The sequence below is a fragment of the Oryzias latipes genome, chromosome 4 (assembly GCF_002234675.1).
Source record: "Oryzias latipes chromosome 4, ASM223467v1".
Taxonomy (NCBI): Eukaryota; Metazoa; Chordata; class Actinopteri; order Beloniformes; family Adrianichthyidae; genus Oryzias; species Oryzias latipes.
Window position 1 is genome coordinate 9,322,718 of NC_019862.2, and position 22,308 is coordinate 9,345,025.

Sequence of the window (22,308 nt, forward strand, 5' to 3'; positions counted from 1 at the left end):
ATCTGTCTGTGTTAAGACTGAGATTTACTTACTTTACTTTAAGTGTTAGTGTGTACGCTAATTTGTAATCACTTTTATTCAAAAGATTTGTGCAATGATAAATGCATTTACTTTTATGCATATGGGCTAGACCATTTGAACAATATGTATTGTTGGTTTTGTGTTAATACGATATGTGTTAATAATGACAAAGAAAAACACCAGTCCTCAAAAATCAAATGCAAAAATCTTCAAGGGACTAGTACATTTCCCTGATGATTTAAAAATAGACTTTATTGTACAAGTTTGATAGTAAAAAAAACATGTTTAACGCAAAAAGCCTATTGATAAACTGAACTGCAGCTTTACGACTTCTGAGCAAACGCTCCCAGTAGCGGCAGGTTGTTTTTTAGCACCATGGTCAGCGACACAGTTGCTAGGTTGCTAGCCTATGTTTGTACATCTGCAAGTTGGAGGGGCTGTAGCCAACTCTGATTTGAAGATATTAAATCCGTGTACGCCCAATAACACATTATAGTGGTATAGTATTAATTGACTTTAATGTGCTTGTAGCGAATCAGTTAATATGTAATAAATATATTACGTTCCATCCTATTAACAAGTACCTGATTGCCACCTGAATTTAAGCTTTTGTTCAGCAACCCCCCCCTTTATTTTTTGGGAATGGTTTTGCCCGTGGTCTCGCTCCAGTACTCCCAGCACACAGGGGGGAACTACAATTTTTCCTGCAGATTTTCTTGTCTTTAAATAATTGTCAGATTCCAGCTGTAAAAGCTGTGTACAATAAAAGCACTCAGTAGCCCTCGTGGTACTTCTGGGAGTGGGCTTCTTCTCACAAATAGGCCTCAGAGCCTCTCCGAGCGGCAGCCGTGTCTTCCGAATGAGACCAGCCAGAGAGCTGCTCTGTCAGCGCCTGGAAGAAACAAGGTAACGATAACAGTCGGCTTCTTGCCAGCACATTCTGCTAGGTGTTTAAGCTAGCGATCAAGGGTCATTTGGCTTTCTAGGGATTATTTCAAGAGTTATTTGAAATTATTATTGGTTTAAATAATTATTTGAATTTACCTCTAAACACCCAAATAAACACACGCATTGGTGTTCGCTGTAAGTTTAATTGGTTATCCTCTTTTCTTTGCTTTTTCACCTGACCGTTAGCATCAAATCGTTAGCAAGTGTTTTCTAGCAAATAATTCATGTTTTCTTTAGTTTTGTGTGTGGGTTCACGTAGTTTTACTGTTATGAAATTGTATTTATCAGTAGTGGATTTTATGCGGGTTTTGAAGGCTATTTTAATTTGAAATGGAATGGCCTACTACTATTACCCCCAACGATTTGGAGATACCAAATCTGCTGCTTGGCTGCTGATAGATGTAATTCAGTGAGTGAGTCCAGCACTTTACAGTAGTAATGACCTCGCTCGTGGTTACTTTGAAAGGGCCTCTAATAAAACTCTTCTAGGCCTATTCTTCGTATATAGACATCTGTGATGAATTAGAGTTGCTCAATTACATTTACAAATGGGTGAGTTCATTCACTCTGGCGTGAATGAGAAGACTGACCACCCCCCAACAGACAGAGCAGATGGATTATGTTATAACAGATTATCCAGCCTTTGATCATAACTCGGTAATACGGATTAAGTTGGGTTTGATATGCCTAATCTTTAAATTAATAAAAAAAATCCCAGTTGTTTCTGTTCTCTTGAGTGTCAGTCGTCATACCTGTATTACCTGTAAAAGACACTATCAGCCGCTAACCTGTTCACATTTGATTTATAGTTTCATATGAGCTCATGCTGCAGTGGTTTTATTGGTGGGAATTTCTTCTGCTGCACCATGTACCATTGACTGGGACATGAATCCCATTTTTCATCTTTAGCTTAAATTATGCACCAAAGGATTGTGATGAAGTGGGAGCTCCCCTGCATTCTTGGTAGTGGTGAATGTTTAAAGACCCACTCCAATCAATATAATGATTTTAGGGTTTTTAACATATTCTTGTGGCATTTTCCTCATGATGGAGGACGCATATAAAGAGTATTTCTTTATAACAATTGTTGTGAATCAGGAGTGGAAGAAAAAATGCAGTTTAAAACAGGCTGTAGCAGTGACATATGTGCTACAATTGGGGGCCTACAAGCTTCATGTTCAATTTCATTCTGATGCATCCATTTGCAGACATAGATCCACGTCCGTCTTCATTTTCCTCATCCGAGTTGGCATCTGGCTTAGAACTATCCTGCTGGATAGTGCTTGCCAATTTTTGTTGCACCAACAATTTTAGGTTGTGGGAGTGACGGGCTGTAAACTAGTGGGAATGAGTCGACTCAAAGGGATGCTGGGAAGTCAGGATAGGCTTACTGTGCACCATCAGTCCCACCCACAACTAAAAGGCCAATTTCAGATGAACTACTGCCAGTCTGCAGAAACTATGTCCTAGAAAACACCACTGGTTTTATGATTTTACCAATGCTAAGATCCTTATTAAGACCACTGGGAGAGCTTTTGAATTAAATGGTAAATGGCGTATACTTATATAGCGCTTTTCTATCTACCCCAAAGGAGCGCTTTACAGTCACAGGCCCATTCACCCATTCATGCACACATTCACACACTGATGGCGGCTCCGCTGCCGAACGCTGGAGTCAACCTATAACCACCAGGTTCAGTGTCTTGCCCAAGAGCACTTTCACACGTGGGCGGGAATCAAACCTGCAATATTCCGATCAGAGGTGGACCCCCCTAGCGCTGCATCCCACCATATTTAGATAAAATTTTGATTGGAGTGGGACTTTAAAAATGACATATTTCTTTTAATCTTTGTAAAAATTCTAAAATTGATAATCATTTTGTGTATTCATTAATGTATGTCCTTCATATTCAATTTAGAAATGGGTCAATTCAAGTTAATTTTAGATTTGTTATTAGTTCTAAACTTTTTGTTTTAGATTAGGCAAGACCCAGTTTATAGTCATAAATAGTGCGTTTTGGTCTGACATTTACTAACAATGATTTAATTTTTAGAACATTAAATGCTTTTTTTATGACATCAAATCACTGCACTATAATGTAATTCAGAAGCATTTTAGTTTACACACGAGAGTTGTGTGTCAATTGAAAATGTGGAGCCATTGCTCCTGCAATGAGTTTATTTGCTTTCTTTTATGTTTGCGCCCCCAAAACATTCGGATTTGATCCAAAACATGCATGAAACAACTAAATAATGGCTTAGAGCAATATATTTTTAAGTCAATTAAATAAAACAGTTTGAATTAATTTACCAACTGGTTAGCTTGGGGTTCAAAATCCAAGGCTTGACACTCATCACCAGGTTGCCTATTATTCCCGTAAGTTGCTATGGTTGATAAGAAACTCTTTTACACATCAGTTAACAGATGGCTGTGGATGAACAGAAGACACAGATTGCCCTAAAAAGATTTTGGAAAGCTTTACAAACTTACTTGGAAAATTGTCTTGCTTGTCCTAGTAGCAAAACCTACTCACCTAGGAATCCTTTCATCTTTTCAAATTTGCTTTGGTTAAATTACTGCTGCAAAATTACTTAAATTAAGACCTAGAATAAAATCAATCATCATAGAAAACACAATAAACTTAAAAAGTAAACATCAACAAAGCTGGGATCTGCAGCAGAGCTGGTTCTTCATGACAGCTAATATTTTTAAGTTGGATTTATAAAAAAGACGATATTTTCATATTCATATTTCTTTTTTTTAAATATTGGCTTTACTCTTACATTTCAGTTTTAAGAGTTGATAAATATTTTGAACTTTGTCAGTTTTTTGATTCTATGTTTTTATTTTTAAATTAAAAGTGTTTAAAGTGTGTACTGGTCATAGCAAGTTTGTTAATCTTTTATTTAAAAAAAGTTACTCTCCAATTTATGTTTTCTTCTTTTACCTTTGGCAAGTGTAAACTATTAGATAAACCTCCTTTATTATAAAAAATAAAATGTGAAAATTGTAACATCAAATTTTTAACTTTTAACTTGCCAACAAGTAAAAACACAAAAAACTGAATTATCAGAAACTGTAGTTTCATCTGAATGAAAGCATGGAGAGCTTTTGGGCCAATTTACGTCAGAATTGTTACTGTAGCAATAACATAAATCATTGAATAATTACCTTTTGTTGCATTATATCGACTGACGACCTTCTTTGAGGTGTTTTCTATCTGTTATTCCAACGACGACAGTTTCTCAAGACTTGTGAGCGACATTATTATTTACTGAATTCATTATTTCATATTAAAGACATACTGGAATTGACACAATTTACCAGTAGTTTCTTTTTTGTATGTTTACATGTATTTGTCAGCAATATTGCATTGGAGGAGCATGGGATTATATTTTGTCCATGCCTTCTCTTGCATGTCTGTACAATGTTAATGACGGGAAATGAACCATTTTTTTTAACAGATTTTGCTCATCTGTAGCCAAGCTAATTAGAAACTTTTACTTTATCAATGTTTCATATCAAACACGATACTAAAAAAAAAAACGTTTTTCCCTTGACTTGCTTTTTACAGAACTTCTGGTGTTTTCTTTGTGAATGAAGTTCTTAAAAAATGCGTAGATCTTTGACCATTGCTTCCTAGTTGTCGCAAAGATTTCGGAAGAAATCCTGATTTAAAGTCCCACCCCAATCATCTTTTTATCTATTTCAGAACCTGTTACCAGTGGTCGTTTTATTATGTCATTTTAAGGCAAAAATAATTTTCCTTTTCTAGGACATAGTCTCCACAGTCTGGCAAGAGTTCATCAAAAATTTGCCTTGGAGTTGTGGGTTGGGCCGTTGGCGCAGAGTGAGTCTGCCCTTATTTCCCGTCATCTCTGTGTTTACACTCTCTCTTGCTAGCTTACAGCCCCTCACAGTGCCCTAAGCTAACATTAGCAGTGCAGCAAAAATGGCAAACAATATTGTTTGCCATTTTTGGCAAACAATATTGTTTGCCATTTTTGGCAAACAATATTGTTTTCCAATACTGTACGGCTGGATTGTAGAGCTATCCAGCCGTACAGTATTAATCCAGATGTTAGCTCGGGCGAGGAAAACAAAGATGCTAATGGATCTGTTTCTCTGCATCGGAATGGAGCAGAGCAGGGAGCCTGTGCCCTGCTGAATGGAGTTTGTACATAACAACTACCAGCTTTTTCAAACTGCATTTTTTGCTCCAGATTCACAATGATTTCCATAGAGAAATGCTCAAAAACTGAGTTTTAATCTTTATTTTCCATATATATGTCCTCTATCATGAGAAAAACGCCACAAGAACATGTTAAAAACACCAAAAACACCATTTTCCTTGGCGAGGGTCTTTAAAGACTTATTGAAATCTGCTGGTATACATGTGAGATCAACATTGTATATGGTAACAACTCGTGTGAGGCAGCTATGTTGCAATGGGGTGAACAAACATGCTTCTGTTATTTGCTTAGGCCAATGGAATAAAGAGTGTCACAGATGACGGGTGTGTAGAGCTGACTCCTAACAATGCTTTTTTGTGCTGTGTGGCAAAGGGAGATGAGATGTGATGACATAAACATTCTTAGGAAAGCTGCTCACCCCTCCTATCTTATATAGGTCTTTGGCTCCCTCTCCTGGTGAAAGCTTGTAATGGTTTCAGCTATTGGTTAAGTATGAGGATACAAATTTTCCACCGAAAATGTCATTGTTATGCTGTCCCCTAAAGTAAAGCTAAAATATAGTTACAGACCTCAGGGGATGTCAAGACTGTATGGTTTTGATTTTAATTTGCTAGAAGCAACAAATATTAGAAAAGAGAAATTGAAATAGATTAATTTTAAGTGTACAAAGTTTTTTTTGTAGTAGAATTGTATAGTGAAACAATTTAGTAATATGCAATTGAATGGCTTTTATTTATTCTAAACCTTTTGTCTTATTTTAAAAATAGGGTATTTTAAAGTATGTAGAAAGTGAATAAAATGCTTATAAAATGAGATGTAAGGACTGTATTTTTGACTATAAACTGGTGACATCAGCAGTATTTTTGACCTTGTTCAGAGACATAAATTAGAAAAATGGGGGTGGATTGTGAATAAAAAGATATGTACTTTAAATTGTTTTGAAGTTGGCAAGGCACGTTTTATTTGTTCAGCACATTTCAAACAAATGGGGAATCTCAAGTGCAATTACAAAATAAAAGCCCAAAGACAAAAATTAGGATAAAAAAAAGTTATGAATTAAATATTAGTTAAGAGTGCTAGTTAAAGACTTTCATCGGTCATACAGTGAGCAAAAAATAATAGCTTTGAGTTGGACTTGAACATTGTCATAATAAAAGTTTGTCTAACAACATCAGGAGGACTGCTTTGGGTTTTATCCGTATGAAAACGAAGCGCTGCTTCACTGGGTTTAGTCTCGACTCTGGGCGTCAGCAGAGGGCTTTTCCCTGAGCTTCTCAGAGTCTGAGGTGGTTCATGTGGAACCAACATGTCAGAGATGTACGTTGGTGCTAAGCCATAGAGAGACTTATGCACAAGCGGAGCCGCTTTAAGGTCGACTCTCTGAAGCCAGTGCAAAGACCTGAGGACAGATCAGACTTTGGGATTTGTTTGGGAACACAGGTAGCAGTATTCTGGATGGACTGCAGCCTCTTTACCGAGTCCAGTTAGCAGACTGTTGTAACCTAACCTTCTGAGATAAACAAGTAAATTCATGAGGTCTTTACATTTGATTCTTGCGATGTCTCAAGATGTTAAAATGCTGAAGTAGGAATAGATCTGATGTGACTGTTAAAGTTCAAGTCAGAGTCTATCAATAATGCCTACATTTTTGACTGTTGATGCTTTTTTTAGTTGCTGCTTGCTGAAGAGGATTGTTTCAGTTTGTCTTTAGCTGCTAAAAGTTGACTTGCATACATAGTAATCTGTTGGATCCAGTGACAAAGTGATTTCACTGATCCATATTCACCTTTCGCTGTGAGAGAAATGGAAAAGCCACGGTCATCTTCATATTTGTGTCATATTAAACTTGTCTTGAAGCCAATTAAATCAAAAACAATTTTTTTCAAAGAAAAACAATCCCTTTTTAATGTTGCTAACAGTTCTGTAAACCACATTGGGATTTTTTATGTTAAGAACAAAACAAAGTTTAGTTTTACTAACAGTGAAGTACTTTAAAACTTTGTTTATTTTTGCCAACAACCTTTTATAGTTTTACTTTATTGCTGACATTTTTTAAACAAAGCTTTTAGCCAGAATTGCTAATATTCAGCAAACTCGACATGTTGAATTTATTTACAAAGGAAGGGAGAAATATTTTGAAGCAAGTTTCTATCATCCTCTCTTTCCTTTTTTTTTAAAGACCCAGTCTAAGCTATTTTAAAAGCACTCCAAGTGGTCTTTTAATTACGATCATGTGATTTTTAGCCAAAAAAAAAAAGTCTTTGTGGTTTTCTAGGACGTAGCTTCTGCAGAGCTACAGTAATTTATTTCGAATTTCACCTTTGAGACAGTTGGCGCGCCGCTTGGCCTTCCCATCCATGTTGCTGAAAGCTCAGAGCAGGGAGCATTTGCCCGCACGCCGTATTTTCTGCATCCCAAAAAGTGCTGTTTCAAACACAAGGCTTTCATCTTCTCCTGATTAGCAACAACGGAGAAATACTCAGAAATGAAATCTTAAGCTTAGTTTTCTTAATATAAATCCTCTACTAATAGACAAATACCACAAGAAGATGTTAAAAACACCAAAAACATCAAATGACAACAGTTACATCACTTTTAATCCTGTTTCCTTCAGTTGTGTGTGATTGTTCTGTCAAATGACCTACACCAGAGAATCAATGTGTCAAAGATAAATGTTGGAAGTGTTTTAGTTGCAACACATGTACCCGTCAGATCTGCCCTTGTTCCTGAGGGTTTACATCACACCCAGCAGGGCCAGCGGCCTTACAGAGGCAGTGTTCTGTGACTCCTGCACTGAGTCGCTACAGTATGCCACTGGGAGCTGGGGACGGATTGTCAACAGCACAGCTAAACTCACTTTATCACTTTGACTCTTTGTGGCTGCTCTTCCACTCTCTGCTCATCCCATTTTAGTCAAGATCAATGCCCTGTGCTTAGCGCAGCCAGAGCCAGCCTCGCAGTGAGGACCACTGAGAGATCAAGCGATCAGATTGTTTCTTCATTCTAATTTGCTCAGAGGCCGTCGATAGAATCGATGAGGCTGATTTGCAAGCTAGCATGGGTGCTTATCTTCTTAAGCTCACATGTGCTCGCTGATCCCACAGCAGAGTGAGTGTGTGAAATATAAACGATACAAGTAAAGCAGTGTTTTACCGTACCTTCACCTCTAGAGGGCGCTCTTGATCTTTTTATGTAACTTCTGGGTTAGTAAACTTGAATAAACATAAACAGCACATGCCTCCCCAAAAGCTGTAGTTCTTAGGTAGAAAATGTTTCACTTAAGGAGTATTTTTTATTATTTCCTCCACAAAAAATAAAAAACGGAAAAATGTTGATACTGAGCACTGTGGTAGGAAATTCCTAAATTCACAGGATTTATTAGTATTACAGTGGAAAATCTAAGAATACTCTAAAACAGAAGCAAACTTTTTCAGCACTGATCACATAGCTTGTTGTAGATACATTATTTAATAAGTTGCACGGTAAGTCCAGCGTGAGAGCTGCATGAAACTCTTTAAACTGCTGGATCAGGTATCACATGTGTTAAGCCTGCATTCTGCTGCTGGTGCCCCAATGCTCTCTAGTGGAGTAAGATAATACACACCAAACCACAAAGTGCTCTGCAGTCAATCTTGGTCAATTCGCTACTACTGTTTTGCAGCTGTAAAGTATGTTTTCTTTTCTCCTCCACAGGATTTCCCAGCCCCTATGGCACCCCCCCGCCCCTCCATCTCCTCTTGGGGCTCTAAATAAGCTTGGATTGTACAGCTCCTTCAGGAGTCCTCCCCCTCTAACACCTTCCCACCATCGGCACGTTCTCTAACTCCCCGTTCTCAAAGATTCCTCTGCTAATGCTGCTGAAGGGGGCTGCAGAGATGCTCAGATGATCCATCGGGCTGTTCTGAACCACATTGTCCACACTGCCCTGGACAGAGAAGAGTAATTAGTGTGGGAGACCCCCTAGGAGGGTGCTGTGAGCACCCCGTGCAGCCTGCCCGCCTAGCTTGGCAAAAAGCTTAGCTTACCCCTTCACTCTTGTACTCCCTGAGATGCCCTCCCCTCCAAATGATGGAGGTGAGCAAGAAAATTTCATTCCTCAAAGGGATTTCATGACTTGATTTAGCTGGTTGCTCTGCAACTTTGCATATCTTTCTCACACAGGGTAGCACAGAGACAAAACAGTAACACATTCCCTCATGTATACACTCACACGGACTCACAAGACTTAGGTTAAGGATATTGCTACATGGAAGGAGAAGTGCATACCCTGACTTGAGACTCAGATTTTGGGGTACGGGGGGGGGGTTGACCCATACAGAATGAAGGTGTGTCTTGCGGTTCCCTTGAGGCTGGTCAAGCCACCTCAAGGTATGTCCAGAATATGGAACATCTCATTGTTGTGCGTTTGGTTAGTGTATTGTAAACTAATGTGAGGATTATATAAGTTGGATGCACTTAGGACGTACAGGTGATGCTGTGGTACGGTGTCCTTACACCACACTTCCTTACTGACGGCACACAAATGCCGCATCGGATAATCTACCCTAATGCCCATAGGATGTCCACAAAAACTACACACTGCTAAATTTCCTGAATTCTAACAGTCAGGCAGTGCACGAGTAGCCCGCAAGAGTGGCTCACTTATGACTTGAACAGCACTAACAGCCTCCTTCAGCATTGCGCAGGGTTCAGGAGGGTTGAAAAAAATGAAAAATCTGTACGTCGTGCATGCGTAAAGTAGGTGAGACTACTTTATTCTTGCATGTTTTTAAGCGTTTGCTACAACTGGTTGCCTGGAGCATGCCCATAGACAAGAAATGTGCATTAACATCTTCAATCTATGGTTCGTGGAGCAGTCTAAGACTTTGATATCACAGAGTTTATCATTTTTCACCACCAGACCGCCCAGATCTACCCGTAAGGGCAGTTGTGACTAAGGCATAGTAGAATTGGTGAAAAAGAATTGGTGTGTTCTTTTTTTTTTTTTTAGCTCCAGGACATCAGTTTTAGCAAAGGTCTCCACATACAAAACACACCTATTAGTGTTTCCCCACAAGTTCTTTTAACATACTCTAATGAAAAGCTGTGGCAATAAAACATTTGTTTTAACTTTAACCATCACATTTAAGGCTGGCGACTTGACTTAAACTCACATCCAATGACTTGGACTTGCAAAAAAGACTTGTTAGCCTCTCTGCATCGATGTACTGACATTCAATCACCAGGATTTTGATCCACCTGTTTCACAACATTCCTTGCAGAGACACAAAAAAACACTGTTCTGTTGCCATTGTGAAGCACAGCATGGGATTTGCTAGTCTTGTATACTGTCTTCTCCAGAGGATCAAGGAGCATCCCCCGTGAACGTGCCATCTTCAGGTTCCTACCAGAGCAGCGGGAAGAGGAAGATGCATTCAAAAAAGAAGAAAGGCACCATTTCTGCCAACGTCGCTGGCACTAAATATGAGATTGGTATGCCCATAACACTATTTCAGATGCATGACTATGTTTTTAAACATTTATTTATCTATTACACTGCTTAATATATCGGAGATCTAATTTAGATTTATTGACAGCCGAGGATTATTCAAAACACTCAACTGGTTACCGTAATTTCCGGACTACAGAGCGCACCTGATTATAAACCATTTCATTTTCAAAGGATAAACCATTTTGTACATACACAAGCCGCACCTGTCTATAAGCTGCATGTGCCCACATTGAAACGTGTTGTAGAATGAGGATGTGTATGTGCTGAAACCGCGGCGCCGCGTGTGTAAGAAAGAGGGGAGAGCGCATCCAGTGCAAGGAGCGCTCTCACTCACTCTTGCGCTGCAGCACTTCGCTCCTTCCTCTTACACACGCAGCAGCGCGCTGACACACATACACATCCTCGTTCTACAGCACCTATATAGTTAGTTCAATAGTTAGATAGTTAGTAGTTAGATGTTACTGTTATTTGTTAATAAAGAATAGTGCTTTGTAATTATTACTTGCACCGGTATCCATTTGCGACGTGTCGCAACGCCGCAACTCCTGCTGCTTCATCACCGCGGTGATCAAAAAAATCCCACACCGTCACAGCTCTATTCCAAACAGTGCCTGACAGTAACTCGGCAGCAATATGTTAGTAACAGCACTAGAAGGGCTGGTTAAAAAAACATACTGGTAAAAGTCACTGAGAGCAGCCGTAACTTTATGGCTGCACACGCCTCCAGTGCACTGAAACCATGGAAGTCGTCCTCCTCAGTGTGGGATTGGTATAGCGTCAGACATTCTTCGCCAAACACTCTCTCAGTCTCTCCTTTGTTGTCGTTGTCAGTGTCACTCTCTTCCTGAGGCAAATTCACTCCTGAGCTTGCGCTGTCCTCTCCGTTTCGCAGCAGACCGGCTTTTCCAAACCCGCTGGTGACGGTGGATTTTTTTTTGACGGTGGATTTTTTTTCACACTGCTTTAAGCGATTGCTTTTAACTTGAAAGCTGCGTCATCTGCATTTCTTCTTGAATTTTCCATGATGAGGGTCTGTTCATGCTATTCATTCACAAAGTGGGAATTTACATTAAACTTGCGTCTTCCTTGACACATATACCGTATTCCCCCTGTCTCACTCTTACCCTTTCTGCTCGAGCTCCCCTAGCGGCCGTTAGAAAACATGCATAAAAAAAAGAAAATAAACATGCATAAATTAGCCGCATCATTGAATAAGCCGCAAGGTTGAAAGCATGTGACAAAAGTAGCGGTTTATAATCCAGAAATTACGGTAATTTGATTGTTTTAGTGGGATTTAAAGTTTGAGAATAAAAAAAGTGTTGCTGTGGTTAAAATAGAAAAATAGTTTCTGCTACCATTTAAATAAACAGCACCTACATGAATAGGTGGCTCAAGGATCCTGAAGTATCTATTTGTGTATTTTCTATGTTCGCCTCCTTTTTTCACAAAGTAAATATATATTCATCTAAATGTCAGCCAATTTAAGAGATTCATGGCAACACCACAGATAACCTCTTTTTTCTTCATAAAATGATTTTTCAAAAGTAATTTTTGATATTAAAGTTCCTGCATTGAAACTAATTTAAGTTTAGGTAGAACTAAACAGATAATACAGCAACAGTTCAGCTTTTATATAGATATGTTTTTTTTTTTTGTTAAGGCCATCTAACTGCTTTTTGTTGTTGTTGAAAAGCCAAAATAGCATTGTAAGCATTCCTCCCAATGCTCAACATATTGCTTGGCTGCAGAGCTCTCAGGGGTGAACTACAACCCACGAAACAGAGGAGTCAGCAGCAGAAAGTACAAGTTGGAGGCTACCATGATGTCGTAGGAAAATGGAAGTCCAGCTGTGAGTCGGTCAGCTAGCTGTGACGAGACCCTCACAGTGGCCATTCTGAGAGCAGTTCAGGTCCATTTGAGAGAAAATTAACACTAGAGTCCAGATGAATGGCTTGTTTTTCAACCTTATTTTTATTTTGCTTCAAAACTAGGGTATTACAGCTAAAGGTTACAAAGTTAGAAAATTGAAAATGTCCTTAACAGCCAGTCATAAGGGAATGTAAACTCTTGCACTTAGGTTGCCTTTATTGTTAAACGTGATGGAAAGAATCAGTTATACAGTAACTTTGCTATTCTCAAAGACCTTACTGTTAACTACCAACATATGCCTGCTGTGATATAAACACTTACTGTTCCAGTTAGCAAAGCACTGTTAGTCTCTACTGACATTAACAGATGGATGAAGCCACACTGGAATCATCTTTTTCCCATTCAAGAGCCATCATGCAACATTAGGCAACCCTTCTCCAGGTTTGTGGAGGCTTTCAAGAAATTAATTAATACCTTGTTTCGTTAGGGCATATGAATTTTTCATTACTCCCTGAATAATGAATGCTTGTTGGATTAATGTCCAAATGGGCTGCCACCTATCTCTCATACTTCGGGGTTTCCAGTGGGATTTGAATGCATTACAGTCAATTAATTGATCTTTTTCTAGAGAGGCATTACGATTAGTTGCTCCGCAACCATGCAACGAATGGTAAACATCGCTGTGAGAATTTTCAGCTATAAGCATCCACAGTCATACTTTTAATGAATGGAAAGCAACATTTAAACCTGTCAAAATATTTGGATGAAATATTGATTGATGGAAAAAATTGATTTTCTTAATCTGTGTAATATGATACTATTTTGCATCGACAGAATTAAGGTGCCATTGAATTGTGTATGAAATCAATTGTTTAATGTTGACTTTAGGGCCTTTAAATCTTCCTGTGTGCCTTTTTCACAGTTCGCATAGTCATCAATGAGATGGACTTCATCAAGGCACGTGATGATGATGAGACTGCCAACCTCATCTGGAACGACTCAGCGGTGCAGCATGAAAAGATTGCTGAGCTCAGGAACTATCAGGTATGCAACACAAACTGTCATGTGAAATCACTCTGCAATCACATTGGCCTGATTGTTGGCCAAAAAAATTAAGGTACACTCAATACAAGACATGTAACTGCATCTATAAAGGAAGTAAAGGTTTGAGTTTCTTCAGTTGGTGTTCTGCACTCACACGTGAACTCCTGCAATATAGCTCTAAAGATAGAATACAACTTTTTGGAAGGATTTTTTTTTTTTTTATTCATGCATTTTGAAGCAGTGCAACTGATGAAAAGATGTAAAGGATAAAACAAAGATGGCAGTTATTTCAACACTATAGGAGTTTTTTTGTTTGGAAAAATCTTTCTGGAAAATGTTGAACTTATAACTTCACGATGTCTTACTACAGATGATTATAGACTCAATGTACCTAATTACGAAGATTTAAAGCCTTCCATCACCCCTGGTTTAGTTCTTACTCAGGTTTTTTGTCTAAATCTTAAAGAATGAATTACCTTTTAAATGAATACTGTGTTGGAGACCCACTCAAGCCATCTTTTGATATATTTTAAAAGCATTCCAAGTGGTCTTTTAATTAGGATTGTGGTAATTTTAGCCAAAATGTAAAACAAAATCTGTCATGTTTTAGGACATAGTTCCTGCAGTAGTTCATTAAAAATTTCCCTCTGAGTTGTAGACAGGACCATTAGCACAACCCCACCCCCTCTTCCCTTCCCCGTTGCTGAGAGCTTAAAGCCCATTTTCTATTTCACAAATATGATATTTTTTAAACAACATTTTTTCATGTGCTCCTGATTCACAATGATTTAAAACAAGAAATGCAATTTTGAGCTTAATATGTGTCTAAGTATGTGCCTTCCATCATCAGAAAAATACCACAAAGAATATGTTTAAAACAACAAAAACACAATATTCATTGTAGTGGGTCTTTAACATTTAAACCCCCCAAATGGACAACTTAATAGAGTTAATGGTCAAATGAAATGATAACTTAAAGAAATACAAAAATGTGTTTATCTACTTGAAACAGCAGGTTAAAAAAATAAAGCCTAACAAAAGAATGTAAGTATTCGACAAAAGCAAAAGCTTTCAGACTGTCTACCTGCTTTGTTAAGACCCGGGTCAATTATAGGAAGCCTGCAGACAGAAATGATTTGTGGACATAGTGAGAGGCAACAGAGATGGAAAGATTGACAGGCAGGCTGACATGTTGTGAGCAGCAGGGGCTTGTGGGGCAGGTTTCACATGTCACTAGTGATGTTGATAAGATAGACCTAAACAACAGGGTGTCTGCAAAGATTCTCAGTCATCCAAGTCATGTTATCACAGGATTCTGTTCTTCAGGGCAACTGGACTTTAGAGGTGGGTCTAGAAGACGCTTCGCTGCCCATCCCAGCAGCTTCTTTAGTTCTAGTTGCTCATCTGAGATGCTGCTCAGTTGCTCTGACTCACTTGTGCTGGGCTGAGCATGATTTTACCCTAGTTTGACCCCCTATCTTCCAGAATGAACTTGGCTACTCTGAGCTTTAGTTATCTATCTTCTTGAGCTCTTATTTGATTATACTGGACACTAATGATTGATTAAATCTCAGGCTAGTTAGGAGGGCTTGTTAGGAGAGGGGCAGCAAAAGTTCAATTGAGTAAACTGAATTCTACAAATACTGCAACAGCTTAACATCCAGTAATTTTACTAAAGGGTTGAGCTTTTTTTTGTTTTACTTTTTTAGGCTGAGCCTTTATCCTGAGGAGATTTTAAGAAAATATATTTTTCAAAAAATAAGTAGGAAGTCACCCAAATTGGCTTTAATATTCACTCTCAGTCTCCTGGAATTGACTTAATTGTATAAACTCCTTCCAATGCCGCGTTATGTTTGTATCATTTTGGACAACAGTCACACATTTTTTTTCCATCCTACTTTTTTTTCCCCTACATTTTTTTTCACCTAAGTTAGGCAATGTGAGATTTTGCTGTCAAATCTAAGTTCATACAGTCCTAATTAACGCCCCTAATTAACGTTCAGGCTCATTTAGTCAAAGAATACAGAAAAACACAGAGTTTTTCCTTTACATACCCCCTCCTTTTGGTACATTCAAAGCAATTCATTCAACTGTCACCACAGGAGTCTGCGATGCAGAACCAATTACCTTGGCCCCTCTGAGTTGAGATTGATCGTTATTTTTCTCATCTCTTCCCTCCCCAACCTTTAAATGATAAAAAAACCACTGTAAACTAAATATGGGTTGAAAAAGGTCTCAGCGTCACCTTTTTGTTTTGAGTCTGTAATTGGGCATAAATGTCAGAACATTGTAAGCTCACTTCAGGTTGCTGCCTTTAATGTGCTAATTTTTATCAAGGGGTGGGGGTGGAATTGAGTGGCGTAATGGTTCTAACAACATTATTATGTCTGCCTGTCCCTCTGCAGAGAATAAACCATTTCCCTGGCATGGGTGAAATTTGCCGGAAAGACTGCCTCGCAAGAAACATGTCCAAGTAAGTTTTCTGTCCATTTCAACACATAAATGTGTTTGGATCACATTCAGCGGTATAAAAAACAAGATTTTCCAATCCTGCTGATAGTTCTAGAAGTTACAGCTGGGTACTTGTAGCATTGTGCTCTCAAGCCAAATAGGCAGTGGCTTCTCTGAAAGCACGCTTTCATCTTCAGCATAGAACTAAAGAAGTATGACTCTAAAGGTGTTACATTTGTTTAGACAATAGAACACTTACCGTTTCCTTCCTTTTGTGGGCAGAATGATCAAGTGCCAGCCTCAAGAGTACAGCTTCATACCCAAAACCTGGATCTTCCCTGCTGAATACACTCAGCTACAGAATTATGTGAAAGAGCTACGCAGAAAACGCAAGCAAAAGACATTTATAGTCAAGCCTTCCAACGGGGCCATGGGCCACGGGTAAGTATGCCATGTATAGCAAGTGTCCTATAATGGTTTTTACACTCTAAGTGAGAGAAATGAAATATGACAAGGGGCAAAAGTGAAAAGAAAGAGAGAAAAAGGACATGAGGAGAAATGACAAGCACAACAAAAGGAAGGAAATTAGGGGGTTTTGACCCGTTTCCATGCAGGCCAAATACTCAGTGATAATCTGATTTCCTGAGTCTTTTCTCCTACGTTTTTTCAGTGTCCTTTATCCAATAGCAACATATGTTCGTGTCAACACAAAAAGCTGATATTTCCTGACATGTTTTTATGTTTATCTGATTTAGTTAGTAGTTTTACGCATCTGTTCAAATTTAAAAAACAACAAGATGAGGGGCATCATTGTGCATCCATAGCAACCACTATTTTTGCCTTGTGGAGTAAAAATGAATTTTGACAATGATGCACAGATATTAGTTCTGCAACCGGGCTGTACACTGGTGTAGTGGTTAGCACTCTCACCTCACATCGAGTTCAAATCCTGTGAGCATGTTGATTGTGTGACCCTGTGACGGACTGAGAACCTGCTCAGGGTGTGCCCCGCCTTCTACCATTAGTAGCTGGAATAAGCTCCAGTGGCCCCCAAAAAAGGAATTAATTGGGTTTTAAAGATGGATTGATAGATAGATTATCTGCAACCATCTATGCAATGTTTATCAAGAACAACTCCAGATTTAAAATGAACAGAAAGCTTGAAAATTCTATATGAAAATCCATGTAGACACAGGTTTTCGTATAATTGTGTTCGCAAATATCTAATTAGTCCCAGCTATCTGTTTTTTGTGGGCATGTAGACAGGCTCACTGCTGTGGACGTCTGTGGAGAAGGCAGGATTTTTGGCACCAGATTGAGTATGATAGCTGAGAGGGTGTGGTAATTTAATTGTGGGCCTCATTGTCCTCAATGGTCACACTAACCGGTGCCAGTGGACACACACACTCACGCACACATGTGCACACACACATACACGGTCTTTTGCAGTTAGAATAGTTCCTTCCCCGAAGGTCTCTGCATGTGATTATTGGATTCTTTTATGAGGCCCCATCAGGAGAGACCAGTCAGACTATAAAACAGACATAGATGGCTGCTGGAGGGGACTCTGTCTCTCAATTGCATCTCTTTATCAACAGATGAGCTGCCTGTGCTACCTGAATGCATATTTCTAGCAGTTCCACGGGCTGAGAGCAACCGAGGGTCTCTCATAAAGTCAGATTAGATCTGTGATCGTTGGATAACTGGAATGGTTAGTGTTAAGCTAGTCTTTACTTTGTCAAATACTTTTACCTTTTCATAAATTGCGATTCACTCGTTCACAGTCACTAAAAAGGACTGCTGCAGTAAAGTTGCGAGGTTCCATGCTTACTTTTGGTGTTAGTACACCATTACTGCAATGCACTAATGCATTGTCACCCTTTTTGTTTCTTATTAAGAGTAGAGCAGCATGAGTGACTGTTCCATATTACGAATAATCATGTTTTTCTTTCTTATTTTAAAAGATATATATCATTCGATTCTTGGTAAGATGCAAGTTGGAGGAAAGTGTTTAAAAGATGATAAATTCTATTTAGTGACAGAGCAATCCAAAGAGTGTTTCTCCTATGCAGCGTAGTACAGTATGTTAATCAGATATGTGTGCCCACAGAGAGGAAATGCTGAAGAAGCTCCTTTGTGTCGCACACACGTGTTTTAGAGTTGCCAGAGCAGCATGGGGTTAATTTGAAGCACAGCTTTTCAAATGGATTATTATGAATGTTTACATAGTTTAATATTAGGAGCTGAGTCTGTTGGGTTCTGGGTTTGTCTTAGTAAACAGTTTAAGTTTACTTAACAGTGCCAGAAGGCTTTACAGAATTCAGAATCTACAAGCAAATACAACACATTGATCTCTTACACTGAAGTTTTCTTTTTCTTTATTTCAGCCTGATTCCCATTTCATCACTTTTTAATGGTTTGTTCCTTTAACAAACTTTTAAATTATGCTCAGTTGCAGGTATTTCAGTGTGCCCCATTGTCGTGTGTAATCATAATGTGGAGGAAGACCTTTTCAATGCTTGTATTAGAAAAAAAGTGTTTCCTACATTTTTGCAATGTTGTCAGTTTGGCTGAAAACATGTGAATGCACCCAAACACGGAAAATTCTACTGATGAAATTTCATCTTTTCATACATGAAACCCCTAAAGTTTAAGCTGCAATAATGAGCAATTTTTCCTATTTGCTAGACTGATTAAAGAGCCCTCATGTATGTACAGTGCTTTTTTAAAAATCATTTCTACAGGGTAAGTGTTAAGCAGCATCTAGGATGCTGATGATAAAATGGATACAATGTGCGCATACATTTCTGCCTTTATTAAGCTTTTATATGTCAAAGACATAAAAAGACTTATATGTCAAAGAAATATAAAAGGCAGACAAAAGTTAAAACCAAATGCATTTCATTTTGCACTAAAGCTTTAAGTAAAAAAAATTTTCAGGCTGCGAGCAGGAAAGTTTTTTTCCAAGTGATACTAACTTTTTTCTTTGATCATAATGTCGATAAAGACTCTCATTCATCCAGGTTGATTCCATCATAGTATTAAGTTTAGGGGCTGTCATCTGGACTTAGTTTTTAAAGTTGGAAGACGTTTCACCTCTTATCCAAAAGGCTTTTCAATTCTGAATTAGCTGGTAAAAGAGCTGGTATAGGTGCGCTCATGGGGGAGGAGTCAGACCTGAAACTGGATGGTGTTGTCTTAGCCTGTTAGCCTACATGGTTTCTGGTTGTTGAGGGTCCTTTGTCCTCAGCTGGGGTTTGGGGAGCCAGTGACTCCCTCCCCAAACTGGTCATCTCTTTCAGCTGTTAACGACCCAGGTGGAACTGGTTCGGTTTCTTTGGGTTTCAGAACATTGCCGTAAATGGATGGAAGAATAAACCTGAGACCACCATTCTTATTAAGAGAAGGTTTATCCTTCTTGACAAAGATGGCTTCTTTCACTCCTCGGTCAAATCATCCTTTCTCTCTGGCTAGAATTCAGACTTCACTGTCCTCGAACGAGTGGTTTGTGGCCTTCAGGTGAAGGTGCACTGCAGACTCCGGTCCACTTGAGTTGGCTCTGCGATGTTGGTAAAGCCGCTTGTGTGTAAACTCCTCCCCCATGAGCGCATATATACCAGCTATTTTACCAGTTAATTCAGAATCGACAAAGCCTTTTGGATAAGAGGTAAAACGTCTTCTAACTTTAAAAACGAAGTCCAGATGACATCCCCTAAACCTACTACTATGTTTGATCATAATGCTCTATCTCTGTAAAAAGAGACTGTAGAGGAAGTACCAATGCCTACTAGAGAGATACTTCTTTGACTGACATCAAAGGGAAATCCATTCTTTATGGTTACTACATGAGAAAACAAAAATATAAATATATAGGAAATAATCAACAAAAACATTGCTCAAAAACTATTTTCAAACCTTTAGAGAACCTCAGAATATCATTAAACTCATCCTTCTATCATTTTTTTAATTTCAATTTTGCAGCAAAGCTTTTATTTTGTTTGTTATTGCAGAAGTCTAAACATGTTTTAATATTTTGGATCATCCGTATATATGGCAGCAATAGGTGGAGATACTGAAGTGAGAATTTCTCTGTGCGCTTCACCCCTCACTTTAATTCTCTTTGAATTTGTCCTTTCTGGTATAATGTGAGCATTACTTATAAATCCGTGCTGCACTAAGCCCTTATTTATTAAAGAGTAAAGGCTGAATTATTGCAATACATTAAGAATATGAAAGATGATGAGTTTAGCTCGACCACTCAATGGCAGTCAGCTCAGAAGATTAGATTTTTTCTCTTTTTTTTTTTCATACTGTGACGCGGCAGGAAATTAAGTTATATCTTCCCCAGTAATTTATTTTTCCGACAGCCAACTAAATGAAGTTATTGTTTATGTCTGAAGCCCAGCCTGTTATAAGGAAAACAAAATAAAAGCGTGTGCAGAGCTCAAAAAGTCAGGCTCCCCTCAAGTGCCATATTAAATAGGCAGGGGAGAGTGGGCTGTGATTATTTGACACCCCAGCTCATCAATCATGTCATCTTTTCCTCAGATACTTTTACGCGACTAACACTGTTAACCCTATCCCCGCCTGTTATAGAGGCCCTCTCATTTTGTTAGTCAACATGAGGGGCCCTTCCCCCTTATTCTCCCAGCTCTTTTTTAGCAATAAGCAGGTCAGCTAAATGCTTTTCTGTTGTAGTAAAACAGCTTGCAGGATCAAAAGCTGCTGCAAAAGAAGTTTTATTTAATCTTTAGCAAAAGATTTTGAGTTAATAGTTTATTAAGCACTGTATTCAAGACTAACATATTTCTGCTTTTTTTTAAGTTGTCTTTCATTTAATTTTTCCAGAGTTTTAGCTAAGGAGGCAAATTGTTTGGTTAAAAAAACAAAAAAATAAACAGTATAATTCCCAGAGCATCTGATTGTGTTTTCAAGAGTCAGGATAATGTTTTTTCCTTCTGAGACCTGCTGTCAAAATATCTCAGCACCTTCAAATATACATTTAGGGCAAAGTACCATCGGGTCTGTTCTTCTTGGCCCGGTCTGATGATTGTGCATGCCTGCTCGCATGTGTATAATGGATCCCTCCAGGCTGTGCATGTTACTAATTTACCCTAAGTCTGCTTTAACTAGGAGTGATGGTGGTAAAAGTCAGTTCTTTCGCTTTCACCCACTGGAAGATTGACACAGATGTATTCCACACACATGAAGTCAGAGACACATTGCTTTGAAAGGGTTGCCCCTGACCATTGCAAAGCCACATAGATGTCCGCAAACTAACCAAACTCATTTTTTTTAAGTCCAGCTAGCACTGGTCTGGGTATTATAAGGGCTGAGTGCCACTGACGTGGGACCAAAGCAAATGAATTAGAGTGGAGGTTGAGATGAAGCGCAGTGCCTGCTCTTTTTAACCTACCCCAAAGTCTAACGGCCCGACCAGACCATTTGATGCTCAGTGCCAATCAGACAGAGTGGAATTTGGCTTTAAACAAATCACATGTTCTCCAGATGCTGGCAGAGTGTAGCTCCGACAAACTGTCATTTGTAATAAAGTGCTTTGTGTACAAATGTTTTTAAGGTGCCTGGGTTCTCAGAAGATTACTAGACTTACAGACTTCCACGTACTTTGTATATGTTTTTGAATGAAACATCAGAAGCCTGAAGAATTAGGAGAATGTTTGGTTTAAATCTTTTTTTTCCTTTTAATTTCAGTTTTTTTTTACACACTAGAAATATTCTGGCCTAAATGTAAGCTTCATTTGACGTTTTTGTATTTAAGCTGATTTGTTGAATTATTTGTGCCAATTTATATATTTTGAATGTTTCCAGATGTATTTCAGATATCAAGAAATAATATGACCTCATATCTGGATCTTGTTTGTCTCAATTTTTGACTTAAGTGGGAGTTTTGGACAGTTTTCAGTGTCATTAGTCATAGTCTCTGCTATTCTCCCATCTATCATTTTTTTAATTATCTTCTTTTTTGTCTTTACCTTGCCATATTTTACCGTGCCACTATAATTTCCCCTCCTGGAGGATTAATATAGTTTCTGTCGATCCAGGATCTGGCTCATCCGAAACTGTGAGAAGCTTCCTGCCCAAGAGCACTTTATTGTCCAGGAATACCTGGACAAGCCTTTTCTGATGGAGGGCTACAAGTTTGACCTGCGCATCTACATCTTGGTCACTTCCTGCGACCCGCTTCGGATTTTTCTTTACAACGACGGCCTAGTTCGCATGGGCACGGAAAAGTACCACGCGCCCAGCGAGGCCAACCTGGTGAGTCAAAG

The 22,308-nt window shown here is 38.7% G+C and overlaps 1 protein-coding gene across 3 annotated transcripts in view; it reads left to right on the forward strand.

Annotated features, from left to right (window-relative positions):
* Positions 1-335: 335 nt before the first annotated feature.
* The window catches only part of ttll7 (tubulin tyrosine ligase like 7), a 79,736-nt gene continuing 57,763 nt past the window's right edge, over positions 336-22,308 (forward strand). The window contains exons 1-7 of one of the 3 annotated variants that reach the window (XR_002289955.2): positions 336-927; positions 8,857-9,237; positions 10,504-10,635; positions 13,446-13,567; positions 15,973-16,040; positions 16,301-16,459; positions 22,081-22,297. Coding sequence is in view for 2 of the 3 variants with exons in the window: in XM_020702299.2 (XP_020557958.1) it covers positions 9,213-9,237; positions 10,504-10,635; positions 13,446-13,567; positions 15,973-16,040; positions 16,301-16,459; positions 22,081-22,297 (723 nt within the window). In the remaining variant the exon portion in view is untranslated. The remainder of the gene's footprint in view (positions 928-8,856; positions 9,238-10,503; positions 10,636-13,445; positions 13,568-15,972; positions 16,041-16,300; positions 16,460-22,080; positions 22,298-22,308) is intronic. The other 2 variants (XM_020702299.2, XM_004067739.4) reach the window with 2 other exon arrangements.